At 52.4% G+C, this 24,938-nt stretch overlaps 1 protein-coding gene across 3 annotated transcripts; it reads right to left on the bottom strand.

Moving 5' to 3' along the window:
* Nucleotides 1–5,294: 5,294 nt before the first annotated feature.
* LOC128268426 (NAD kinase-like) lies at nucleotides 5,295–24,938 on the bottom strand. Of its 3 annotated transcripts, XM_053005514.1 has the most exons (7): nucleotides 12,892–13,723; nucleotides 12,763–12,789; nucleotides 8,215–8,298; nucleotides 7,601–8,144; nucleotides 7,266–7,523; nucleotides 7,100–7,182; nucleotides 5,295–7,036 (listed from the first exon to the last, which is right to left on the bottom strand). In XM_053005514.1, the coding sequence occupies exons 1-7, from the start codon at nucleotides 13,404–13,406 to the stop codon at nucleotides 6,823–6,825; spliced, it is 1,725 nt and encodes a 574-aa protein (XP_052861474.1). In that variant the 5' UTR covers nucleotides 13,407–13,723; the 3' UTR covers nucleotides 5,295–6,822. The 3 variants fall into 3 exon arrangements, with proteins under 3 accessions (XP_052861474.1, XP_052861475.1, XP_052861473.1); XM_053005515.1 differs by lacking the exons at nucleotides 12,763–12,789; nucleotides 12,892–13,723 and adding an exon at nucleotides 24,793–24,938; XM_053005513.1 differs by having other exon boundaries at nucleotides 12,763–13,723.

The raw sequence follows: 24,938 nt of genomic DNA, 5'->3' as shown, positions 1-24,938 counted from the left end.
TACACGGAACGGTAGCCACGGAATTGACACACAGCGGGAATTGAGCGGACCTTGCCGAGGGAACACACTTCGTACACTGAGCAGCGGTTGCAAGATTGGGGCCACTCAGCAGTGTCCCGGAGCAACGAACGAGCAACGAGCATGCCGAAGCTTTCCTGCTCGGCGCATCCTGCCCACTTTACGGGAGGCACTCAGTTTGTATTTTCTCTCCTGAGACCGTAGGTGGACTCAACAAGATTTATCGGGTCTATTTTGGCGTAAAGTAGACCCTAAAGCTGACATCGTGAAGCATTTGTTACGTGGAAAAGTTCTTCAAAAATTTGTATCATCCTAGTAAGACGCAGCAGCAGTGGCAACCCATGATCAGAATCGAATCCGTAGAACACTCACTCGACCTTTCCCGTTGGTGGGTCCCGTGTCGGAGGGTCGCTTTCATCTATTCCCATTTATCGGCAACACCGGCACCAAAGGGGAGGCCGTAAGGATTAAGCTCTCTCTCTTACTCTCTCGCTTCGCACTCTCAGTTCTCAATCACTCGTGTGGAGTACTAGATTTTTGGCAGACGCAGCAGCAGCAGCAGCCCTTCGCTGGGATCTACTGAGTCCCAGGACACACATTGCTAAGCAACGACGCTACGACGACGATGGCACGCACACACCCGCCCAGCACACGGCTCTTGAGTGTGCGAAAACGTTACAACCGCCACGTGATCGACTGGGGCCGCGGCGGTGTGGGGCGCTACCGTTTTTCCCGACGTTTGTGGGCACAGGTCCATGACGACAGCAGCAGCAGCAGCGTCGAGAGGGTCACTCACGCCGACCCCACTGAGTGCTACACGCGCTTACCTTTCGTCACCATTTCACGAAGCGTGCATTAATGGCCGAGAGGCCGATTATTGACAATCATTGGCAGGCCTAGCCATCGCAACCATCCCCGGCTATGACGCTATTAAAAATTAACCGAGTAGTGTTTTAGTGGGTTAATGTTTCATGAACCCGGATGCACGGAACGAACCGTCGTTAATAGTTTATTTTCGTGAGCTCAGCAATGAAATGCTGTTCACGAGAACCAACCTCGGTCAACCGGGAACGTCAATGGCACTCACCGCCAACCGATCCGCCGACGATGCGGAACGAATCCTCCGACACAGATATGGCACGGCACGAAACGGCATAAAATTATGCTCGACTCGGGGGGCCACTCGGCACTGGGTCGGCTTGTGACGTCAGCAGCCGCGAGAGTCCCGGGAGAGGGTTTTGTGCTTCCGTCAGCACACGCTGCCGCTGCTGATACACGCTGTTGAATCGTTCTGTGACACCCCTAAGGGGGGTCCTCGCTGTTTGCAGTTTTGCATAGCTTGCAGAGTTCGCGATGTCGATGTTCGCTTTCCGCACCGCATGGTCTGCGAGAGGGGGGTGTAGGGAATGTTATTGGCTTGGCATTATTTATTGTCCTTTGCCGCGGAAACGTTCTGGACGGCCAGGTCCGAAGCGGTCGAACCGCATTCGGTGGGCCTATTAATTGGACAACTTAAAAGTTTGGCCCTTTCGTCAGCCCTCCGACGGGCATGCGGGTCTATCGTGCCCGTGAGCTCATGTAATTATTTTCCAAAAGGGAAGCAAAAAAGGGGACGCTTCAATAAAAGTGGGAACCATGTTTTAACTACGGTTGGAAGGGCCTCCGGGCCGGCTGTGTAACAACGGCGCACTTTCACCGGTAACGAGATTCTAAAAATAGTTGGCCCAGCCCAGCATCATCCGCTTCGCTTCATCATCCGCCCATCGCAAGGTGGTCCCCCCGTTGGTTTCCTGGCCAGCGAGATAGCCGGGAGGAAAACAACGGAAATCTGTCCGTTCCTTTCTGGTTCGTTTTCGGATCCGGATTCCGTCACTGTTCGTCTTTCGGTTCATTTGACACATAATTCAATTCCCCCTAATCGGGAACGAGTCGCGAGACTGTCCCTGTGTCCAGTGGACCCTTTCTGGGCGGTCACACGGAAGTCAATCAATCGCCGCGACGAACGATGGAGGCGCCTGGTGGTTCACGTGGTTGTGGAGCACAAATTGGCACCACATGACGGTCGCTGCCAACGGTTCGATCTCATTATCGGTTGCCGCCGGTGCCATTCTCGGGGAAAGTAATCCAGGGTGGATTTCCAAAACACACGGTTGCGACCTAAAACACATTACGACGATATTAACTCACAACAACTAATTGGCGGGCGAGTGCTGAGTTCTAAGTGGCTTACTGCAGGGGGCCGGTGAGGCCATACCATGAAGCCAACACAGCATTTATGCTTTACATCCGGTTACCGTGGGTACAACGCGTGCAGCGAGCTCACGTGCGCCGTAACAAACCCGGCACCCGGCGCCCGGAAGTGCCAGGTGGCAATTATGTTGCCTGGTGCCGGTGCCGTGGTAATTAATTAAAATGAAATGTGTCTGCAAGCCAACCGGGTTGCCCACCGCGCTCCCGTGTCGATGTTGATATATTGTTCGTAATTAATTGTTTGTATGTGCAAGCGTAAAAATCTTGGAATAAGTACAATGGTAGTGGCCCAATTAGTGAAGGTTTCGTTTTCGGACGCCTTACTGGCACAATGACCGCGCGCAGCTCAAAACTGGAAACCATTAACTCTCGTGCTCGAAACGACACCGCACCAAGACCATTTAATCCTGCGAAGTGATGGCAACCGGGGTTGGGTGGGGCGCTCCGGTGCATTGCCGGCCCCGCCCGCCCGGTGTATTAAAAGCACCGTTTCCGCTTTCGGAGCCATTCGACCTTCGAACGGTGCAGCATATCGACGGTGCGAATCTGCAAAGCCACCGAATGTGTCGCTGCCCGGGAAGGTTCCGGGGGATTCGAAATGAAATATTATCTGCATCAACTTCACACCTCTGCACCGGCTGACACCGGCAGGCACCCGGACCCCAGGACCGGACACGCAAACCATTCAAGCTAATGACTAGGTCCGAGCCTACGTCTACGTCGCTTGTTTCGTGCATTTTAAAGGACTCTGCCCTGCTACGAAGCACAATTTAGAATTTCTCCTGTTTGCTCCCCCCGTTTCTGGCATGGCTGGTTAGCTTGGCATAATCCTCGGAGTGGGGCACGTACCCCTCGTGATCCAAACATTCAACGTCATCCCACGACCGGCTGGCTGGCTTCGGCTCGAAAGGCACGAACACGCCCGGATGCTGGATGCGGTTATGACGTCAGCAGCAGCAGCAGCAGCACCGGACTAGTGTTGGTCTTCCTCCGAAAGCCGCACTTTAGGCACACCCCCGTTCGAGTGCCATGCTGGCAGCTGGCGCCAAGCAATCTCGTTTCTCTCGGCACGATCGAAAACTGCAGATAATTTAATTGACCGGAATGGGCGCTTCGTGAGCCCAATCGTGTCGTGTGTGGTGTGCTGTCCACCGGCTGGCTGACGTGGAATTAACTCATCGGCTTTTGCTGATCGAATTATCGGGTTTCGGCAAAAAGATGGACAAGCTTCGACAGAAATTCGAAGCGGAAATCAAATAACGTAGTTCAAAATCAATTAAACGTTCAACGAGGTTTGGACGAAGGGCTACTGAAAAGTGAAAAAAAATTGATTGATATTTAGAATTGACAAAAGAAACACACCACAGACCGGAAACCATTACCGCTCGTTGATGTATTATTCACCCGTGGAAAGGAAGCGACACAGAGTCAATAGTCTATCCGGGAGTCATCCCGTGGGGCACCATTTCCGCACACATGACAATCGCTGACAGGCCACTCCGTAGGCACACAGCCCCGCTAATTAAAGCCCCGACCAGCATTGGACACTACTCCGACGCCCGTTTTGTTGAACAAGGACCGCGTCGAAGTGCATACTTAAAGGCGTTGTTCGCATATACTAGTAACCGAGCAGCTCACGGTGCGGTACGAGAGTTCTGAAACTGTATCGTAGTAACCATTGACGAAGTTCGATTGGAACGTTCATCTGGAGCTTTTGGTGTGCTGTCAAATTACTGAATGGTGATTGGTTTTAATAATCCCTTTAGGAGGCCAATTCCGAACCAATGGAAATCAAATAATACTAACTTCACTCATTATTAAACCAAAATTTCGATCTGGCAACACCTTGGATTCTAGTGTCTCTTTTCGCGATACTGGAAGGGACAAAAAAGACCACAGGTCTAGCAGCCTATGACTGCCTACAATTTTTCTCGACGCCAAATCCGACGCCAGAGCAGATAAAACCCCGGGAAAACTAATTAAAATCGTTACAGCTAACGGCCGGCGTTGGTCGTAGCAAAATTAAAAATAAACGCGCTGTCCACACTGCGTTCCGGATGGGCGCGATAATCGAACGGGGAACGAGCCTAATCGAATTATTTCAATTAACACGCTCTGCCAAAGTTTCTAAATTGATCCTTCGGCTCCCCGCCGTGGTGAAATTGGGTCGATATTACGTCGGAGAGTCGCGGACCGAAAGGCAATTTTCACCCGCCGCTTGACGACGATTAAAGCACGCCGAAAAAGGGTCAAAAACCGACGAGTGTCCGCATCGCAGCTTCATCCGCAGTATCCGCGGCCAATGTGTCGCATGCTACGCACCTGCAGCACCGCGTGCTGACGTAGAAAGCGTGCCGTCCGCCACCCCCCCACGCAACATCTGCATATCGCAGTACGCAAACAGCGGTCAGCTCGAGCTCATCGATTTTCTTCCAACGCAACCGGTGTAGACCCGCTGGCTCGGCTGCAAGGATTGAGACAAAGCCTTCGCACGCACAGCAGCCACAGGCCCTAGACTTGCGTTGGTGTTACGGTGTTCTTCCTTGTGTGTTGGGCTCCCGTTGAGTCTATTCAGTGCTCTCACTTCATCGTCGCGTAATTAGTTGCTTCCGGTTGTGTTGGTGGTACTCCTGCGTAACGGACGGATTGCGGTCAGGTTGTGACGTCATCCGTCAGCATCCGTCCGTGCGTGTAGGCTGCAAGGTGGTAGGCTGCAATCCGAAGCAAATCCGAAACCGAGCGAGGGATGAGTTCTGCGCGCTCTCTCTCTCGCGCCTCACGCTCTCTTCGCTAGTGAGTTCATGTGTATACGGTTGAACCTTTTTCGTAGTGAACTGTAGTGAACCTTGTTGGCCGAGACCGGGAGCAGCCACCCCTGAAATTCCCATCAAGGATCGTAGTAAAGGAGCCTTTTTATTGGCTGTTTGATCGTTACATTAACTTAGAACATGAAGTAATCGATCTTTTAAAACATTTTTTTCTTTCTCAGACAACGTTTAGAGAAGCAAAACGAAAGAATATTGCGATTGTAAACCTTATGCTCGCGTTTATTAAATAGTATAATTAAACAGGCTGTTCGATTTTTGTCTTTTCGCTTCAGTTTTTTATGTAAATTTTCTACGGAACATCGCTCGCCTTTTCATCAACTTTTGGCGTGTCACATCATAATCATCACCTTCGTGGTTGCTACGCAATTCCATTTTGCCAGGGCGCTTAATGTGGCCCTTCTCGACGCCGCGTTACGTTTTCTCATTCTTGTGCCTGCACCTTATACGACTGAACACCCAAACACGATCGCTACTTGTGAACCGCGTACCTTTCCAGCAAATTAAACACGAAACTCGCTCCCTTTCTCTCTCCCTACAACCGCATAAAATTTGGTATATCACTAACAGAACGGAGTTGAAGCACGGTCACTTGCCAAGGGTCGAACGACGGTTGATCCATTTTTTATCACATAAGCAGAAATTTGGAGCGGTAACAGATCGAAGCTCAACTTACCGCGGGTCGACAGTTTCCCTTTGGCCGGCCCTGGCACTGAAAGCGCCACCGGAACGTGGACAATACTGGGTCTGGGTATAGTTCAAAAGCTTTCAAAAGAGGCAGAATGATTTCAAATCGTATATAAATCGCGGAGCGGTGCATAAAATTGGTTTGAAAATAGAAAGCTTCCGCAAAAACCTAACACTTCTTCTTGCTTAAAACATCGAGAACGCGAATGATTACGAAAGATGTGCCGTGTAGCCGGTACAGGGTCGCCAGTCAGTGAGATGAAAAGCTCTGATTTTCTTCATGATCACGCCAACATACCGCATTCCTTTGGAAATGAGCTGTACCGTGTAGAAAATAATTGCTACCTTCAAAACAGCACAAAACCACGCTCTTAAGATACAATCTTACACACACACTTCCTTCTCCGCTCTCGCAGCACATTACAGAAACTTAACAAAACCCGTATCCGGCACACGAGGATCATGACGGTGGACTGCTCACACAGGTTAATATCACCGAGGGGGTTAAACCGAAAATGAGACATTGAACGGAACTGGTTGACGGAGGTGTTGAGCTGTTTTCTTGTCTTATCTTGCCCTGTTTGTCCCGTGAATAGCGGTTGGTCTTTTTGAGTACTTTCTCCGCACATAACACGATGCATCAGCGTTCTTTTGCGCCATGAGAACAAACTTGGGAACGGGCTCGAAAACACGTGTTTGTAGTGTAACGGATCCTAGTCCATTGGTAACTGCTTATCTATCGTAAAATAGTCAACAAACGAACCGATGAAGAAGAAAAATAACCGCAAAGGCTAGACCTGATTACGTTTCTGCTTCTTGGGCCCCGTAGAAAAATGAGTACATTACGGGGACAATACGTAACACGGTTGTGCAGGGGCAGCGCATTCCCGGTCAGATCCGTAACCAGTTCCTTGCACCGAATCGATCACCGCCAATACCGGACGGCCCGGCACACTTGCCAAACGTCGTACCAACCACGCACCGCTAGTCGGTTGAATTTTTTCGATTGCTTTTGTTGCCACGTTTTGTGAATGCGCGACCCTTAGTTTTCGAGCTTCTCCATTCCGCGCACGATCTCGTCGATGGCGCCACCGTCCTCCGCTCCCGAGCCGGTCAGATCGGACAGCTCGTCGAGACACTTCTGACGCTTGCGCACGTTCCAGTGGAGGCACTCGGCGAGCGAATCGAACCAATCGGCGATCTGATCCTGGGCGCATATGCTCGGCACCGGGTAGATGGAGGTTGTCACGTGCAAGCTGAAAACGGCATCGTTTCGGTCACATACCACAATACAATGCTGCAATTTCTCCCCTCCTTACCTGTCACCGTGCAGAAGCTCCTGACGATTCCGCCCATCGAACGACACCCAGGAGCTGTTGCGACTGTCCGGTGAAATTGCAATCTGTTTCCGAGGGAGAGGAGAACAAAATGGAATGTTTGTGTCAAGTTCCGTTGCAAATAGTGTTTCGTTCGATTCGGGCGTACCTTCAGCTCCACGCCGGCTGGCAGTACGATTGGCCGGAAGCTGAGCGAATGCGGACAGATCGGTGTGACGAGAATGGCGGGCACCGACGGGTGAATCATCGAGGCACCCGCAGCGGCCGAGTAGGCGGTGCTTCCGGTTGGCGTGGAAACGATCAGCCCATCGCCCTGGACCGAGGTAATGTGCTTGCCGTCCAGAAACAGATCGATATTGCTCAGGTACGACGACAGACCCCTGTCAATGACCACCTCGTTCAGGACCTGCAACGGAACAGCGTGTTAATATCCCTCAACTTACAGCGCCCCCCCCCCTGGGCGACTTCAGCGTTGGTCCTCACCAAAATGTTGGTCGATGGGTCCTGCGATGATTTGAAGGTAGAAATTTCCTGCTCGGTTTTGTCCTTCCGCACGATAATGCATCGCAGACGGCTGCGCAACGTCAGAGCGGCGTGCCCTTCGAGCACGTTCGTCACCTGCTCCTGGAAGTTGTCGAACTGGAACGGCGTGAGGAAGCCGAGCGACCCGAGATGGAACGCCATCACGGGTGGGACCGATTTTTGAAAGAGAAGCGACGCATACAGCAGCGTGCCGTCGCCACCGAGGCAGATGATGAAATCGATCTTGTCGGTCAGATCGTCCCGACCGTCCTTGAAGGTGATCAGTTTGTCCTGCAGCTTCGTGAACCGCTTGTCACCGGTCAGGAGCGCATCGTCCAGGATGGCCGCCTCGACCCAGACCACCATGTGCTTCTCGTGGATCAACCACTCGACCAGCTCGACGAACGGCTGCAGCACCTTCGAGTCACGAACCTTCTTGATGACCAGCACCGCGAGCGGCGGCTTGTACCACGTCAACCGTTGGCTGGCCGGATCCTGAATTTGCCTGGGAGGGGGAGAAACAAATTCTGGGTAACTCGCTGCTTTGCCGCAATCGACGAATGAATGACACTTACATCACCATCGCCGAGTTTTTCATAATCCGACCGCATGGTCCGAACTGTTGGAACGGGGACGGTGCATTTAAGCTTCGCGTTCGCCTGCAAACAGAGAAGACAAGAAAAAAGAACCATTTTAATGTTTTAGTGTCACGGGGAAGCGATCGTAACTAAGCTGCTCTCTCTCTCTCTGCTCTATGGTTGACACCGAAGACGCTACTACCCACGTTCGGACCTTCTTCACTCGTGAAGGCAGCCAAATTTTGTGACGCCCGCCATGGTAGAAGCGTCGCATCTTGCCCCTGGCAAAACAGGCGGACCGATTTGATAACATGCTCGTGACACGATCGGCGTTGACACCGATAAACGGCGCTTTGATTTTATCACTATCTGCTACCAATGAACACGTAGTGATGTGTGATTAATGCGATAATAACAACCAGTTTTGATCGATTTCTTGTTGATCAATTAACTCTCTTGGGCTGATCATCATCAATTACTGTTATTAAATTATAGGCCACAAATGAACAGGAAAAGTGAGTAACGTCCCAAATGAAACATTGCTCTGTGAGTGTGATGAAATTAATGGAAGATGTAACGTTAACCGGCTTTTGGCGGACTTTTTTATGCTTAATTCAAACATGTGCCTCATGGACCTTTTCGAGGAGCTTTCAGCACGAAACCGTTCGCGTCATTAGCACCTCAAGAGATGAAATAAAAAGTCTTTAACCAGTCTTTTTTTTCCTTTCGCCTTCTGGCGATTACCCACTACTCGTTAAGAACAGCCCTGACCGGCGTACGGACACCCTCGTACCGTCGCACGCGTCTCAGGGCAAGGAATCGTGCCCCCACACACACCCCCAGCGCAGCATCGGTGTGGTCACGGGTCATTTTACTTGGCTTCATCGCAACGATTAGTGAAATTGTCAGGGCGGACAGGATTTTGCTTCTCTACTTTTGCTCACACTATCCTTCTCTCGCTCAGTGGTCTCTGTCTGTCGATCGGGGCTGATCTTGCGATCAACCAGTTTACCTAGCCCTTCCCCTGGGGCGCCTCCCGCAACTGAAACGAGGCGAAAGAGAAACACAAAACAACAACAAAAATACACACACACACATCAGACACGATCTGGCGGCCTACACGAGGAGGGTGCCCTCCGTGGAGCTGCGCCACCCTGTAGGTGTTTCTCCAGCACCGCCGCCACCACACCACCGTCAGAGTAGGCCGACCTCTCGTGTCGTTGCTATGGATTCTGTGGCATGCTGTGTGAGAGGTGTCCAGTTTTGCGTCATAGCCTTGACAGTCTCGCCGCTCCACTATTTGCTCTCCGCTCCGTCCCTTATGGTGTGTGCTTCCAGCGGTCCATCGGTAAAGTTTACTTTGAATAAGAAACCCCCCGCTACGCACACACACACACGCACGCACGCAATTGACCGAAAAAGGAAACCACCGCCGTCGTCGAGAAGTGCGCGAAGATGACTTCTTTGATGAGACTTCACACACAAAACGCACCTTTTCGGGCGCCACAGCAGCAGCTGATCTTCCTCGGCCAGGATGTCATCTTCGGTCGACGGGCCGCCGCCCGGGCCACCGTTCGATCCGGAAGATTCATCCCCGTTGGCAGCCCGCAGCGTCCCATTATTCGGCTGGTGGCGGTGGTGCAGCAGCAATGGGTGCTGCGATGATGCACCACCATTGTGCAGCGCAGAGGCCACCGCCTGCTGGTGATGGACGCTGGGCGGATAGAAGCAGCGCACCAAGTCGGCCATGTAATCGTCTTTCTCGTTGCTTTCGGCCATGGCCGTGCGCACTATCGAAACTTTCGGCGGACGGTGTTTCAGAGACCGAGCATTCTGTGTGCCGGACACGACACACGGCGCGAATGGACGAGAAACCCCCAAAAATTGCCTAACAAACGCACACACACGCGACGGTACTGTTGAGACGCACTTTGACACCTCAACTCGGCGGAGGTGTCGAAGCTCAACTGGCGAGCGCCGCGCAATCAAACTGTCAGCCGCCCCGCGACCGACCGACACGAGATGAACAGAAGGATCAGCCGAGCCGTCGGACCGACGGGGAGGAGGCCCGATCGCGGGGGATTTGGCAATCAGCAACACGGCCACGGTCACACCAATACTGCTGGCTGACTGGCTGGCTGGGGCCGGAGCGTCGATCGTGTGTGACACTGTATCGCACCACACACGGTCCTCTGTTGCTGGCGGACCTACTTCAATCAGAGACCAGCAGGTGTTGTTTGTTCTAACCACTCCGGAGTGGCCACCGTCTCTCTCTCTCTCTCCGTGGGTTTGGTAAGACCCGCGTTCGCAGGTATTGACGGACGGCCATTAAAATATATCCGTTTCTCTTTTGGGGCCCTGCTTCGGCGGATCGCAGAATGATCGCATCCGAGATCGACGACGACGGAGCAAAATTATCATCCCCCACCAGAGCTCGACGAAGACGAGCGGGCGTGCGAATGTGTGTGTGTCCACCTCCAATCCAGACCGACGAAAGACAGAGAACCGCGGGACAGGATCCAGAGCCAGAAAGCGACAGGAAAGCGACTGGTTGCGCGGGAAGATCAAAACCCGTCCGAACCCTGCAGTGTCCAGACCGCAGCTAGAGTCTTCTGGGCGGAGAGTTGGAGGCTGCGCACAAGCGTCGTGCCGTCTGGAGAGTAACTTCGAACCCGGCTCAAGGTTCCCGTGCGCACACACCACCCGATGTCGACGGTGAACTCTGTCCGACTTTGCACGGCTGCCGCTGTGTGTGTTTGTGTGCGGTAGTGATAAGGGTACAACACACAGAGCGATCACCCGATCGACCGCTGGCCCTTTCGAGTTTGAATCGAAAAGGGACACGACGACGACGGACAGAATCATGCGATGGCGTGCCTGGTGCGGGTGCGAGTGTTCGACGGAGTAATTGAAGCCAAATAAACGTAGATAAATGGCCCACAAAGGAGTGGCCTTACTTACCCAAAAGCGGCTACCCACAACGGATATTACGAACCTCGCTGGCAGACACAGAAATGGAAGAAATACAGTGGCTATTGGCCGCCGGTACGATTAATAGCACAGCCACTCGAGTGCACTGCCGACCAGGGTCAGTCTATAATCCAGAAGTCCATAACTTCATTACTTTACGAAATGCACCAACAGAAATCGATTCCCAACATCGCCACGCTACCGCCGTAATCGTGACCGGATCACGCAACCCGGTCGTGTCCCTGCCGTGCCGGGGTCATTTTACGAAAGTAATGAAATAATGACACATCTTCCTCAGCGGTTCCAGCTCACAACACTCTCTCACTGATCAACGCGACCGAAGGCCGAGCTTTGTCAACGCGAACGCGGAATCGACCAGTCATCCTGACCTGACGGCTTCGGTGGCCCAAGAACCGTGTGCCGTGACGTGTGGCGTGATAAGCAAAAAATAGGGCTTCAAATAGGGTCCGAGATAAGACGAACAATCAATATGAATATCACACTGCGTTCTGCGTTCACGATTTCAATCAAAACTGGCACTCCAAACTGGGAAGCAGACTCCCCAGGGGACAAGTGGTGCACCCCGGGTTTATCTTCCGTGAAGCACCCTATTTGCACTATGATAGGAACTCCCGATGAGCCGTCGGTCGGTCGCGGAAATCCCGCACCCAATTAGGTGGCCGATGGTACCGGCCTGTCCCCCGCATCTTCGATTTCATCCGAAAAGATAACGCCCCGTTTGTTTGCCATTGTTTCGCTTCGGTTTTCTGTGTGTGTGACGTCGCGAAAATCCCACTTCTTTGTTCTCGTTCCTAGACTAGACGCACGCACGCGCTGACCCGTTTGTCACGGGAGAAACCAAAGACACCGATCTTCGGCTCTGATCCGAGAGATAGAGAGAGAGAGAATAGGATCCTCAACAGGGGCGCCAAACGCCGCACCTTATCGATACGATAAACCGAGCGCTACTAAACCTACCCTTCGACGGTGCGGCCGGGACCTTTCCAATCGCCGGCAGCGAATTAAAATCCCAAAACTTAAAGCCAAAGCCGCGAACTCGCGAAGTGACGCAAGTGGAACGGACTCATTATCGATTCTGTCGCCCCCCAGCCCCGGGGGGCGACAGGCAAGTTGTAGAACTTTGCCCGAAACCGAACGGAAAACGGGTGCACAGTGCACGACTTAAACCCTTCACGTACCCAGCGGCCAACCCTGGTGAACCTGAATTGATGAGCCCTTCCCTCGGTGCCCACGGAACCGCGACCGTTTCGTTGTGTTTAATCTAATTGTCCCGAGCATTAATTGCCGAAAAGCGGGCTGTAATTCAACCCGTTGGACACGTGCACCAGAGCCCGACCGATCGAGCGGCGATGTGGCAACGCACAGTGTGGCACAACGCGCAATAGCGAAAGAAAATCAAAAAAACAGATATTACGCACTCACTCACTGCCCGGCGTACCGATGGAGCGCCGGGGCCGGGCGGCTTGCAGAAAGCATAACCTGTAACGCAATTTCGCAACCGCAACAGCAACCCTTCTCGTCTAGCGGCCTGTATGGGCTACCACTACCACTTACGGCCAGGTGCCGGACCTTCTTCGGCGGGTATCGGACGAGAAGTATCCATCGTCGTGCAGATGGTCGTCGTCGCTCCACTCGACGTGTTTGCTGCCGCTGCTGCTGCTGCAACTACTGCTGTTGCCACCGCCGCCGCCGCTGCTACTGCTGCTGCTGGTGCTGGTGCCACCGCTGGACATACTATTGCTACTTCTTATCCTAGGACGTATCACATGGCCATCGAAGCTGATGGTCGGCTGCTGCTGCTGCTGTTGCTGGTGCTGATGCTGCTGGTGGTGCAGCATTTTGGAGCATCCCGGTGTCCTGCCGCGCATAGTGGCCGCTGTCGGCGTGAAGGACCGCTGTAGGATGTGCTCCTGCATCGAGGACGCCGTTTCGGTCGCCAGCACGATGTGGTTGTTGTTGACCCGATCACACGATCTTCGGTGGTGCTGCTGTTCGGAAGCGATCGCTGCACTCACACCGACCGCTCTGGTGTTGGTTGCTGGTGGTGCTACGGCTACCTGACTAGCCCTCGCTTTTGCCGGTAGCTCCCGGCTGGGTTCCATATCACGAGTCCACAGAGATGATAGCCGGTACTGGACACGCTCCTCGAGGCGTGATTTATGTAGCGTGGCAAGATCCACATCCGATAGGTAGGCCATCGCGTCCAGAACGTCCGATCGTTCAGCCCAAGCACACGCAAGGAACTGGGGAACTGTTCGCTAGCACGCGATCTTCGGCACTCGGGAGGACTTAGTACTACGCGTCAACCACTTCACTTCGTGCCGTCATCATTTTATGGACCACAAGCCAGAGGGATTCACCGCATAAAGAACTGTTTTCGCACACGCGCGTACACCGTACACTGGAAACGGAATTTAAAGCACTCGTTTATTAATAATGTTCACGGTAGAACTGATTGCGCCCGGCACACCGAGAGCGAGAGAGAGAGAAGAACGGTCACTCGAGTGGTATGAAGCTCCCGGAATCGCTCAGTGGCGGATCCGACCGTCGCAGCGGTCAGTCGGCGAATGAGAGAATCGCGACTCAGCGGCCGCTGCTTAATGGCAACGGATTCGCGAACGATGACGACGACGACGGCGGTCACAACATCGAAATCAAAATCAGACCAACAACATGCCATTACGTCATGTCGAGACGGCCACCACCGACTCTTATCGCCCTGCTAGCCAGCCAACCTGTCCTTCATCGTCGTGTCAACATCTTTGTCATGATGATCGGAAGCATTCGCGCGCCCGACCGCCGAGACGATGGGTTGATAACGAACCGCGGTGTTGGGTTGCGGCGTAACTGAATGCCCTACGACCCGAAGAAATCGAAGATCACGCGCAGTTCGACTTGAGCACGGCTCCGGGAGTCCGGGTTCGACGTGACCTTGGCTGGGGCGATGCACGCGATCGCATCCGCCACACCACGACCCTGACATACACCTTCAGCTCCGCGTCAGAGATCGATCGGCGTTTGAAACAAAGACGATCGTGAAGGGTCACAACATTTGAGTGGGTCAGCATCGTGCTCCGTCGTCGACGCGTCTTTCGTAACGCCAACAACACTTTCGATGCCAAAATGTTGTGCGATGCGCGGCCTTTTCCTTGCCGTTTTCTAAACCGTTAATCAACGAAGCACACACAAGGTCCGCCCAGGCGGAGTTATTGCAACACTCGCTACCGGGCTCGTGTGTCCGAAGGTCAGACCATTTCGGTACGGTACCGCGTCGTCACGCGTACAACGACCTCCGGAATGGCCGGAATGGCCATGTTGAGGTCGGTTCCAGCTTTCTCAGTTCCAGAGCGCCCCCACCGCAGTTCTATGACCGTTTGGGGCGGTGGTCCACAATCCCTTCCGTCCGCAACAATCACGCCCGGGAGTATTGGCCCGAACAGAGGTCAGCGCAAGTGTGGTCGCCGCCAAGTTGTCCATCGTGCATCGTGGGCAGGTGGTTTGGGTGTTGGCTTCCGGTTTTTTCGTTGAAATGGACAAATGACTAATGGTCTACGCTCAGTTTACCGTCCCACCAACTACGATCACCTGCAAAATCCTTTCCGAGTCGTGGGCGCTTAGCTTGGCCTAGCTTTGGCCACGTGCAGTCCAGATTGGGACAAACCAGAATTCACAAAGCCTTCGGAACCCTTAAGAACTCCCTCATTTAGAGAGCCTAGCTAGGCGATGCCACAACCACAACAATCGAACAAAGAGGTCGAGAGAACCATCTGGGCGGGGATGTCCACGTGGCCCGCGAATGGGTTGCGCGAATTGTCCACTCATGACGATCAATGGATCGCGCCTCATGGAGCGATCTCATGGTCTTTCCACCAGCCCCGACGAAGGTCTTCTCTTCATGGCATCACCACGGGGTGGTGGCGGCGGCGCGTGCAGCGCGTTACGTAAGTTTCTAACCTCAAACGCACGCAGAGCTAACCACACAAACACACACACACACACAGGGGACGACGTGTCCAAGTGTAGTGTTATGAGGTGAGCCAAGTCCAGCAGCGAGCGAGAAAGAAAAGATGATCTCTGCTGCGCTTCTGCTGCTGCTGCTGCTGTTGTTGGTAGTGAATCCCTCGGACGATCAATCAACACCTCTATGCAGCGCAGAGCCTTGAACGGGCCGACGGGACGGGGAGCCAGCGTTCGGCTGCAATCAGCAAACCGTGACATCGGCCGTCCCCTTCCCTCTCTGGTCGGTTCTGACGACGTCTCGGGTGGCCATCATTATTTGTTTTGTTTTAGCATTCAGCGCTCTCCGCCGACCCATCTTCCTCTACCGGGGTCCTCGACACAGCAGAAGATCGCCTGTCTTTTTTGGGGAGGGTTTGAAAAATTCCAATTTACAATTCATGGAGTTTCACTTCGGAAGTGAGTCGACTCAAATTGATCAAATATCGGCCTGCAAGCCACACCGAGGATCGCAAGGTCGTTCGAATGGTCCGCAAAAGGCGATGACGATGACACAACTTGCCCGAGTCCCGAGAATGCTAATCTCCAGTGTTCCGCTGCTGGAGAGGGAAAGAGGCAGAGATTAGTGACGCTGAATACTGTCATTACGTCCGCAACGCCCCGGGGCACTAATCACAGCTCGCTGATGGGTCAGCAAATTATACAACCCGGCGAATCCCGAGGTCCGCGGGCATATTTCGTCCAGTAATGTCGGGTTATGTGGCGGAAGAACTGGCAGGCAGGAGCTGAAACAATTGCCAATGAAAAATTGCCAAGTCTAGCAGCAGGGATTATGATCGTGCCGGCGATCATCTCGACGAAGGACGTTCTGATGGCACGACCAGGTGTTTCGGCTAGCGCGCGGTCTCTGCAAATCGTGACACTTGGCACACATTAATCTTTATGAACCCCACAAAAAGGAGGCCACCGCAAAGGTTCTTCCATTAGCGCACTCTGCGAGAGGCTGTTTTTCTTCCCTCGGCCAAGTGTGTTTTTCGCCACAAATAGGACCACTTGAGACGGCGCACAAAACCGGAGCTCAAGAGTGCATTAGTGTCGCTTCGAGAGCGTGGCCCGCAGTTGGTCCGCAGAAATGGCGGTTTATCCAAACTCTCGCAGAGTGTTGAAATGAAAGTTTTGTCCCCTGTGTTTGTTCGGTTGGAGTTTCTGTCCGTCAAACGCAATACACGCGCGACGGGTGCGGGTGCAACGATTATGAAAATGAGGCCATTTTTCATCAATCTTGTCCCACTCAACACCGGGCCGGGCTGAGAAGGGACAAGTTTCGCTCTCACTCTCGGCGCGTCTTTGCGTAATCGCTTTGCGCTTGTTGGGAAAGCAACCCAACCCCGGGCCAACCGCGGGCCCTCGGCACTCCGTACCTGGCATTAGTCGTCGGTGGCAAAGGCAAACACACATACAAATATTTGCCCGGCGGCGGCGTGGCACGGTACCCTTCGGAAATGCGGGGTGCCCTCCGGCGTGTGTAACGATCGGATCATCCGTCGTGACCGTCGTCCGGTCCGGAATGCGCCCGCGGGTCAAAGCGTGACGTCACGCGATGGAATTCAATGTTGGGCGGGCTCGCAGCGGTCGAGCACACGGAACCGGAAGAGCCTGAACCGGGGGGGAGAGAGCGCCTAAATCTGTGTCGCGCGTTGGCACGATCGACATGCTAGACAGGTCACAACCTAGTTCTTTTCAGATCGATCGATTTCCGCAGCAGCGACGCAGGGGTTGGAGCGCACCCCCCGCAGGATACCTGAAAATTGGGCCACACCAAGCGAGGGTGTTATATAAAACCGTCGGGGTCGTGTTTTGGAACAGTATGGCCGCAATGGCGCTAACTGACAGCTGACAGATTGGTGCCAGTGCAAAACAGTCCACTTCTATCGGCGGCTTGATCGTCGTAGTAGACATCGCCTAGTGAGCCCGTTGTGACGTAGCTCGGCTTCTACTCATCTCACTCGGTTGACTCATTCTTCTCGTTTCTCACAGCTCACGTTCTCACTCGGTGAAAGAACCCTTTTTGGTTGCTTTGATTTCGTCTCAATTGACAGCTGCGACACGCGATAACGCACCGCGATTACGCGCGCGGCCGACGACACGCGCACTCACACAACTGCTCGACGCTCGGGGCTCACGGAACGGCGGTCCGGTGTTCGGGGTTTTGGTTGGCGCGCGCGCGCGCACACACCCTATCCGTGCGGCGGTTTCACGATGACTGGCGAGTCGCGTTGGCTCCAACGGGTTGGGCTGCTTGGGAACGCGAAACAGCGGGCGGTACGAAGAAACAAACACCTCACGCGCGGCTCCGGGTGTGTGTGTGCTGTGTGCCGTAGTGTTCCGTCAACCGCGAAAAGCAAGAGCACCACAATTCACCCACCACCACCACCCATTAATCGGCTCCTCTGGCGGTCCCCAGCGGCCGCTTGTATGTTGGAACAATAAAGTCGAGTGTATCAATCAGTGCGCGCGCTTCGGTTGACGGTCACCGTCATCGTCGTCGCCTCTATTGTTCCGTTCCCGAGTGTGAGTGTTGGTGGCGCGTCAAGCCAATCGTAAGAACCGCGCCGCCGTTGCCGCCGCCGGTTCGTGCGGTGGTTGCGTGAAGCGTTCAATCATTACGCGCGCCATGGCCACTCTAATGATGATACTGCCTGATGATCACGTTGTGGTTGGTTGGCGAATCATCGCGTCAGATGACAAGCCACAAAGGGGGGGTGGAACAGAAAAGAGACATTTTGAGACCACCTTGCTGGCCATCCTATGGGCGCTTCTCGTCGGTCGATCAACACAATAAATCCCTTAGTGCATAAGGTTCCATTTTATTTCCCATCTGGGGATCATTTTAGTCGCTTTGGGTTCTGTTTATCGTTTCGATCGCTGACAAGAATGGGCGAACACCAATCTAATGGCCAGTAGGGTGAAAAATTTATCATTATCGTAATGTAAACAGGAAACGTATAAAAGTTATGATAAGGCTTCAAAAAAACAATGCGCCGGCGAACAACAACCGTGCAAACCTCTCACCGAGGCAAATGAGAATCAGGATCCTTATCATTGGGCACCGTCATTTATCGTTAAACCACAGAGAGCAAACCGCTATCGCTGCACCGGATGGAAACTGTTCGGATACGTTCGTTTCCAAACGACAGCCAAAACAATTACGTTAATGTGTCCCACAGTTACTAATTCAGACACCGGCGTACTTAGAGAGAGAACAGCCTAGAACCGGATGACCGGAACGCAGCTCGTGTACCAACATGCGATTGAAATTGACCCACACGGAAACCTCGTGACCCGGCCCGGTTGGCCTAGTTTGCTGTGAACATTTATTATTTATCGTTTGCGTCACAAAAACTCTCCACAACTGCCCTCGGCTTAGAGAGCCGCGTGTTCTCGTGGCGGTTCAATTTGATCGATTTTTAAATCGATTCCTAAAACGACGCCTGGGTTTTGGGTGTCCTGCACCTGTTTGAAACATTTCCCCTCATGTTTATTCCCCATAGTGTTTCGGCCACAAACGGCACAATGAATTCGAAGTCATTGTTTCTGAAACACTGCTTTCTAATTTGAAAAAAAAAACATAAAAAAATACAAGATAAACTTTTCCAATACAAGTTTGCCCATTAAAAGCGGCAAGCCCGTTAGCCGTTCGCGGGGAAAAACAGATGTATCTTAACTTGCACTTAACAGCCCGTTAACGGTCATCGGTTGCGTCGGTTCCAGCCAGCCAGCCAGTCAGCCAGCCGCGAGTGCGTCACTGTTGGGCAATAAATGAAAATTAAGCCTCAACGGACGTGCGGCTGCGAGATTTAAAAATAAGCTTGACTTGAAGATAAATATCCACACCACCGACACGGGCCACCGGGAACGATCGCTATCGGGCTGTTCTTTTATTCACTCCGGTGCTCGGCCGTTGGTCTCGATTCAGTGGCTTTTAATTAATCTGCATCGCTGGGGTGTTGAGGTTGCATCACACGCATTATATCAGCGTGCGTTGGGCGCTTTCCACCAAACACCCGGGCAGAAAGGAAAGCACAGACAAAACCGGAACTGCACCGCCACAGATGCAACAACCCGTTGGGGTGGTCCGTCCATCATTTGCAGTTTTGAAGAAAAAGAAAAATTAATACCTAAATACAATAATTATTACATTATTGTGTGACTCAACGAAATCATAGCGAAACAACCGTCGAGCAATAATTAGGCAAACTTGGATGTTTTTAATCAAAATCACTTTCGTTTCTCTTACTTAGCAACGGCTGTTTTGTTAATTGTTTCATTAAATTTCAAATGATCAACTTGCAAGATTGAGCTTCAGCCTCAGCTTGCATCGGAAAGCAAAGATCAAACCATGAAAGTTTCAAAATGGCAACTTCATAGAAATTGCCATCGTATTTTCGATTCGTCCAATAATCGAAGATGGCTGTGACATCAAAACTTCGTCGAGTGGTTGTCAACATGAGACGATCTACAATCACGGCGCGTGTCTTACAAGTTAGTGAGGCTATCTCACAATTCAGAAATAGATTTTAGATTCAGAAAGACATTTTATACTCCAGTTTTATTGTCCACGCCCAGGTCCATAACACGAGTACATCATTCTGCACACTTCCGATGAAACAATCTCGGCTTCTGAAAGTAGGCGTCAAGTCAATGAGCAAAAGCAGCAAAGCAGCTCCCCTAACACACGGTTTCCCTGTAAAAGCTACGAAACCTTCAGAACGGGGACGACAAACAAGGGCCGTCCGGCCGTGTGGGAGAGGATCAGCAGTGTGACTCACCATTCTCGTAGCGCCTCCCGGTTTTCCGCGTTTTCCTCCGGCGGTGAGTACGTTCCGTTGCCGTTCATCTTTCTTTTTTTCTGTGTTTTGCTTTTTAATGCCGGTAGCTAACGACCGTTCGCAAGTGGAAAAAAACCGACCGTGTCTCCGTTCGGTTCCGCCGATGTGGGGCTGATGGTGGTGGAGCTTGATGCGAATGATTTTTCCCTTTTTCTTTCGACCGTACGTCTTTGATGTGTTTTGTGCTCTCCTCGCCAAAGGATGCGCTGCTAACGGAAATGCCGATGATGGTTGCTAGGATGATTAGCGCATTGTGCACCGGTAAGATGTTGATGATGCGCTGAGGCGCGGTCGAGTAGGCAGTAGTTCTTAGCGACGTGGAAGAGCGAAAGGCTGCCAGAGGCAACTACTACTTCTACTACTACTGTACATTGCAATAGAACTGTTTGAGAAGTCGCCAAACTTCCGTCGGCCACCGGGACTACTGTTGCTTGGCACACCATAAAAACACACAGACCACGCACCACACAATCTCGCACAAACAGACTCGCTCTCTCTCTCTCGCTCGTTTGGTTACCGTTGTACTATCCTCATATTATCTAACACCGTGGCCTACCATGGCCCGTAGACAGCAGCGAACGACCACACTTCTTAACGCACCGCGCGAGTTTTGTTTACGTCTGCCACGAGGGCACAGACCGAAGCAGCTGATCGGGAGACTATGTGGTCACCACCCACCGCCGCCGGAGGTCGTTATGCTTCTGTCACGGTTTGCAGCCGTCAATTGGAACCGAACGGATCTCGTCCAGCTTTCGAGCGCGAGAGAGGGACAGTGATACTTTGGGCAACGGGAAAGTTGCACAGGCCCCGACCCAATTGGGGTTTGCAAAAACACACGGAAAAGCAAACAACACACACACACAACGGGGCGCTGCTACAAATATGAAAGCTCAGCAATCGGCAGCTCAGCCTCTCTGCAGCCTCCTGGGATCGGAGAGTTGTGTAGCGAACCGAACCGAAAACAAAATCGACCGAAAGTGGGCCACAGAATGCGGATGATGCGGGTGAAAGTTTTAGCACTAGTATGGGGTACGTTCACGCACACACACAAGCATATGATGACGCTCTGTGGTTCACGGACGGATCGGCACCGTGTTCCGTGTGCCGCGGAACAGATCGTTCTCTGGGCACTGAGCAGCACTACCGGTAGTGGCGCCTGCCGGATGCGCCATCCTAGCCCACAACCGTACCTGGGCCCGCTGCCGATGTGCAACTGCATCAAAGACCGCCACCGAAAAACCCACACTGTACACGCTGTCGCAATAGGGATACGATTGTTGTTCGCTTTCGCACCGTGCAAATGCACAGCACAATTGTTTTTCACTGTGCGCAATGTTTTGACAGTCCTGATCGTGGCGACGGCATGGCAGAAACTGACAGCATGGCACTCACGCACGGATGCGATAGCTGAACTGACAGCATGCTGGCAATGGTGCAAGCAAGAGACGGAGCGAGCTTTCCAAGCGGGCGAGAGAAAGAGAAAGAGAGAGCACCTATGACGCTGCGAGTTGCACAATGGCGAGCGACCAGCTGTTTGTTTTGGATGCTCCAACGTTGACGACCCGAACAGACAGCGATACTAGGATCCCGAGGATTGATTTTAACCCGAGTACGGGCATTATTCGTTCGGAATATTTGTAATAAATCTATGCAAAATAACAGAGTACTCCAAAGTATAATTTGTTCATCTAATAAAAGTGTCACAAAACAAACCGTGCCTGTGTTTTGAGTTTAAATTATCACACACTCTTGCTGACGAAACCAATAACACCGTGTTTGGGGTAAGTAAAAAAATAAAAGCCTCACCCATTGCTCCGTGCCATCAATGACCGGCGTTCGCCGAACCACCATATTAAGCCTTAAACCTTAAGCCTGTGTGCGCCTTGTGCGCCGCTGACCTTGCGCAAACCCCGAGGGGAGAGAAGGCAAAACGGTGCGCCAACACCATTTCAACACCCTCCAGGGGCCCTAGAGGGAGAGTGCGCGGTGGAGAAGGTTCGAAGGCACTACTGTCCTCATGGGAGACAGCCTCTTAAGTATCGAAAATTCTTGGCATCTGATGGAAAACGTGCGGCTCAAGCGAGAGGCAAAACCCGGCCAGACCCAGGCCCAAGTAGCCTTCTTCGTGTCTGCGAGAAGGTTTCACGGGCCTAGGAGGGACGAAAAAACAAGCGAAGCGGCTCATGCGGAATCCAAAAAAAACCAACAACACCAAACACTACATTCCGCAGCGTCTCAAGGTGCCCAGAGGTTCAAAACCCGAACCGAACCTATCCGAAGGAGGCGTGAGGTGATCATGTGTTCTCTGCGAGCATATGACCACCGCTTACGCGGATCGGGGTAAATATAGCCCCCCACGTATCGTTATGCCGTCGTCCCTCTCCGGAGGTCCGCCCGATGGGCTACTCTCTGGCAAAAAAACCCGGTGGAACATGGGTACCACGAAAAAAAAACGGTCCTCCACAAATGTGCTTCTGACAGCACAATTCGCGACGTGAGGAAAAAGCGTGAAATGTTCTATCTTTTTTGCCGCTCATAAATCGCGCCCAGGTGGGTTTTGCTAACACCACATTATGGATACCCGCCGCACCCGCTGGTGGTGATCCTCGCGCATGACAAGATCGCGTTGTTTGAATAACAATGGGCGCACGCGGGCGCATGGTTGGGCAAAAATAGTCGTAGCACTCCCCACGAACCAAACGAACGTGCGTACTGGACCGGAATTCATCGCTCAGGTATGGCGCGGTGGTTCGAAACCGGTGCACCTCGAAAGCGAAACTGGGGCCCCCCGCTTACGGGGTCACTTTTTACGGCCGCAGTTATGAATGAATCTCGGGTCCGCTTCATTGACTGACTAACCGCCGCGCTGACCACAAAGCGGCAACCGATCGCAGCCTCCAGCGCTTCGGAGCGCTTAGCATCACACACTCCGGCCCTATACCTTTCAAGATCGCGTCAACTATGCAGTCGAAGTCATAAATCATCGATCGTTATGCGCGGGCCGTACACAGTACGCGGCCCGTAATGAGATCCACCGCCACCGATAGATAGGCTCATAAATCGTGCGGGGACATTGTTGCCCGGATTGACAGTTTCTGTAGCCGGCGCCGGCCCGGCTCTGGAAGCTGTCAATTATGCCGCACGTCGGCCACAAAACGCATTGGAAAGGGCCCGTTGGATATCACGGCAAAAAATTGTTACTGTTTCCCCTCATTACGACGATACTGAGTGTGTTTCGGGGGAGGTCATGAAAATGTGTACTCAATCGGTTCGATCCCTTCGTTGAGGTAGATCAGGCCAAGAGATTTGAGACATCGGAAAGAAACAGGTGTACCCAGAAACTGCTATAATTTGGTGACCCGGACACCAGTAATCTGCAGAAGTTCTGAAAAACTGCGTGAAACGGTGATTCACAAACCGGTTTCAAAGTTTCCATCGCAGACTCTTTACAGACAAGAAGCTCCACAACGATGGAGACAAACAAATTCCGCGCCAAAATCGTTCTTTCTACAACTCCCGGGTGATCGTGTGTAATAAAAAACACATTATTTATTATTCCGACTCATGCATCTCATTATTCTAATGTCGAAATCTTCGCAAGCGAACGATCGTCACGAGGTGCATTTCACGATCACTGCAACAATTGGTTGTTGGAACCGTCTCACGTTGTGATAGGTATGTATTAATTTAGTTACGCGAGTTTTTGTCGTCTTGCCATCCGTTGTAAAACCATTTTCGGCTGATACAAAAAGAAACCAAACAGTTGTGTGTATTATTTGATCATCTGCAACAAAGTACTCTCCGCGTCGCAAACGCAGAATCAAGACGAAGAAAACCGGCCTGGTCTCCGGCAAAGGGCATAGGAAATAATAATTGCATTATTTCTCACGAAGACACACCGGGCACGGACCAGACAACGACGAGCGAATCCTTGACATTCTAGTAATGATTGCTAGTCCGGGGTCAGGTCGGAACAGATGTTTGAAGAAGCGAAAAAAGAGCGAAAACATGCAAGTACTAGCGCGGCGGCCAATTGGTGTGAATTCCGAGGCTCAAACCCGTCAATAAGCTGGCGGACAGGCGGACAGCAAATCACCAAACCAAACGCGCGCCAACATTCCACACCGGGTTCCAGCACCGGGAGTGGAGTAACATTTAGTTTCACTTGTACACAGAAGAACGCCTGTGGTCCGTCGGACTAATTATGATTATTACCGGATGCCGGGTGTGCAATAAAGTTACGCGCCTGGGAAGGATAACTCTAAGCATTCTGTGCTTCGTAAAACAATAATGCTAAATCACAACATAACAGGCAGGCAGTCCCAGGTTGCACACGGCTCAGTTCACGTGAAATCTCACCCTAATTGTCTCGCTTCGGTGGATTCCGGAACTACCGTGTAGACAATGGAAAGATAGGATTGATGAGATTGCTAAAATACCGTGAGAAAACCCTCGGCACTGGTGTTCAAGGTCGTGCATCTGATAAGCCTAGGGTATTCTCTACAGTTGCGCCCACTTATGTGCACTAACCAAACAAACTTGAACGCTCGTAAACTTTCCCCCAAAACGAATCGTGAAATAAATCGCCACCGGCTCTACGCTCTACATGCGATAAAACGGGCTTTTCGTAAAATTAGCACAGAGGTGCCAAGATCGCTTTCGACATCCTACCCTGAAGCGGATACTTGATCGACAGGGTCAACCGGCTACTTACTCAGGGAAGGGATCGTTTACTTACCGAAACTGTTTGGTTTTGTCTTGTAGGTTCGTCACGAGTGTGCGGCGCAACGGGGCCGGTGATGCTCCCGGAGAGGAGGCATCCGGTTGCTGCTGCTGCTGGTGCTGGGCTACGATCGCCCGCGCAAGTATGAGATCTTCTTCGCG

The sequence above is a fragment of the Anopheles cruzii genome, chromosome 2 (assembly GCF_943734635.1).
Source record: "Anopheles cruzii chromosome 2, idAnoCruzAS_RS32_06, whole genome shotgun sequence".
Taxonomy (NCBI): Eukaryota; Metazoa; Arthropoda; class Insecta; order Diptera; family Culicidae; genus Anopheles; species Anopheles cruzii.
Note: the sequence above shows the minus strand (reverse complement) of the source record. Positions and strands in the feature narration are given on the sequence as shown.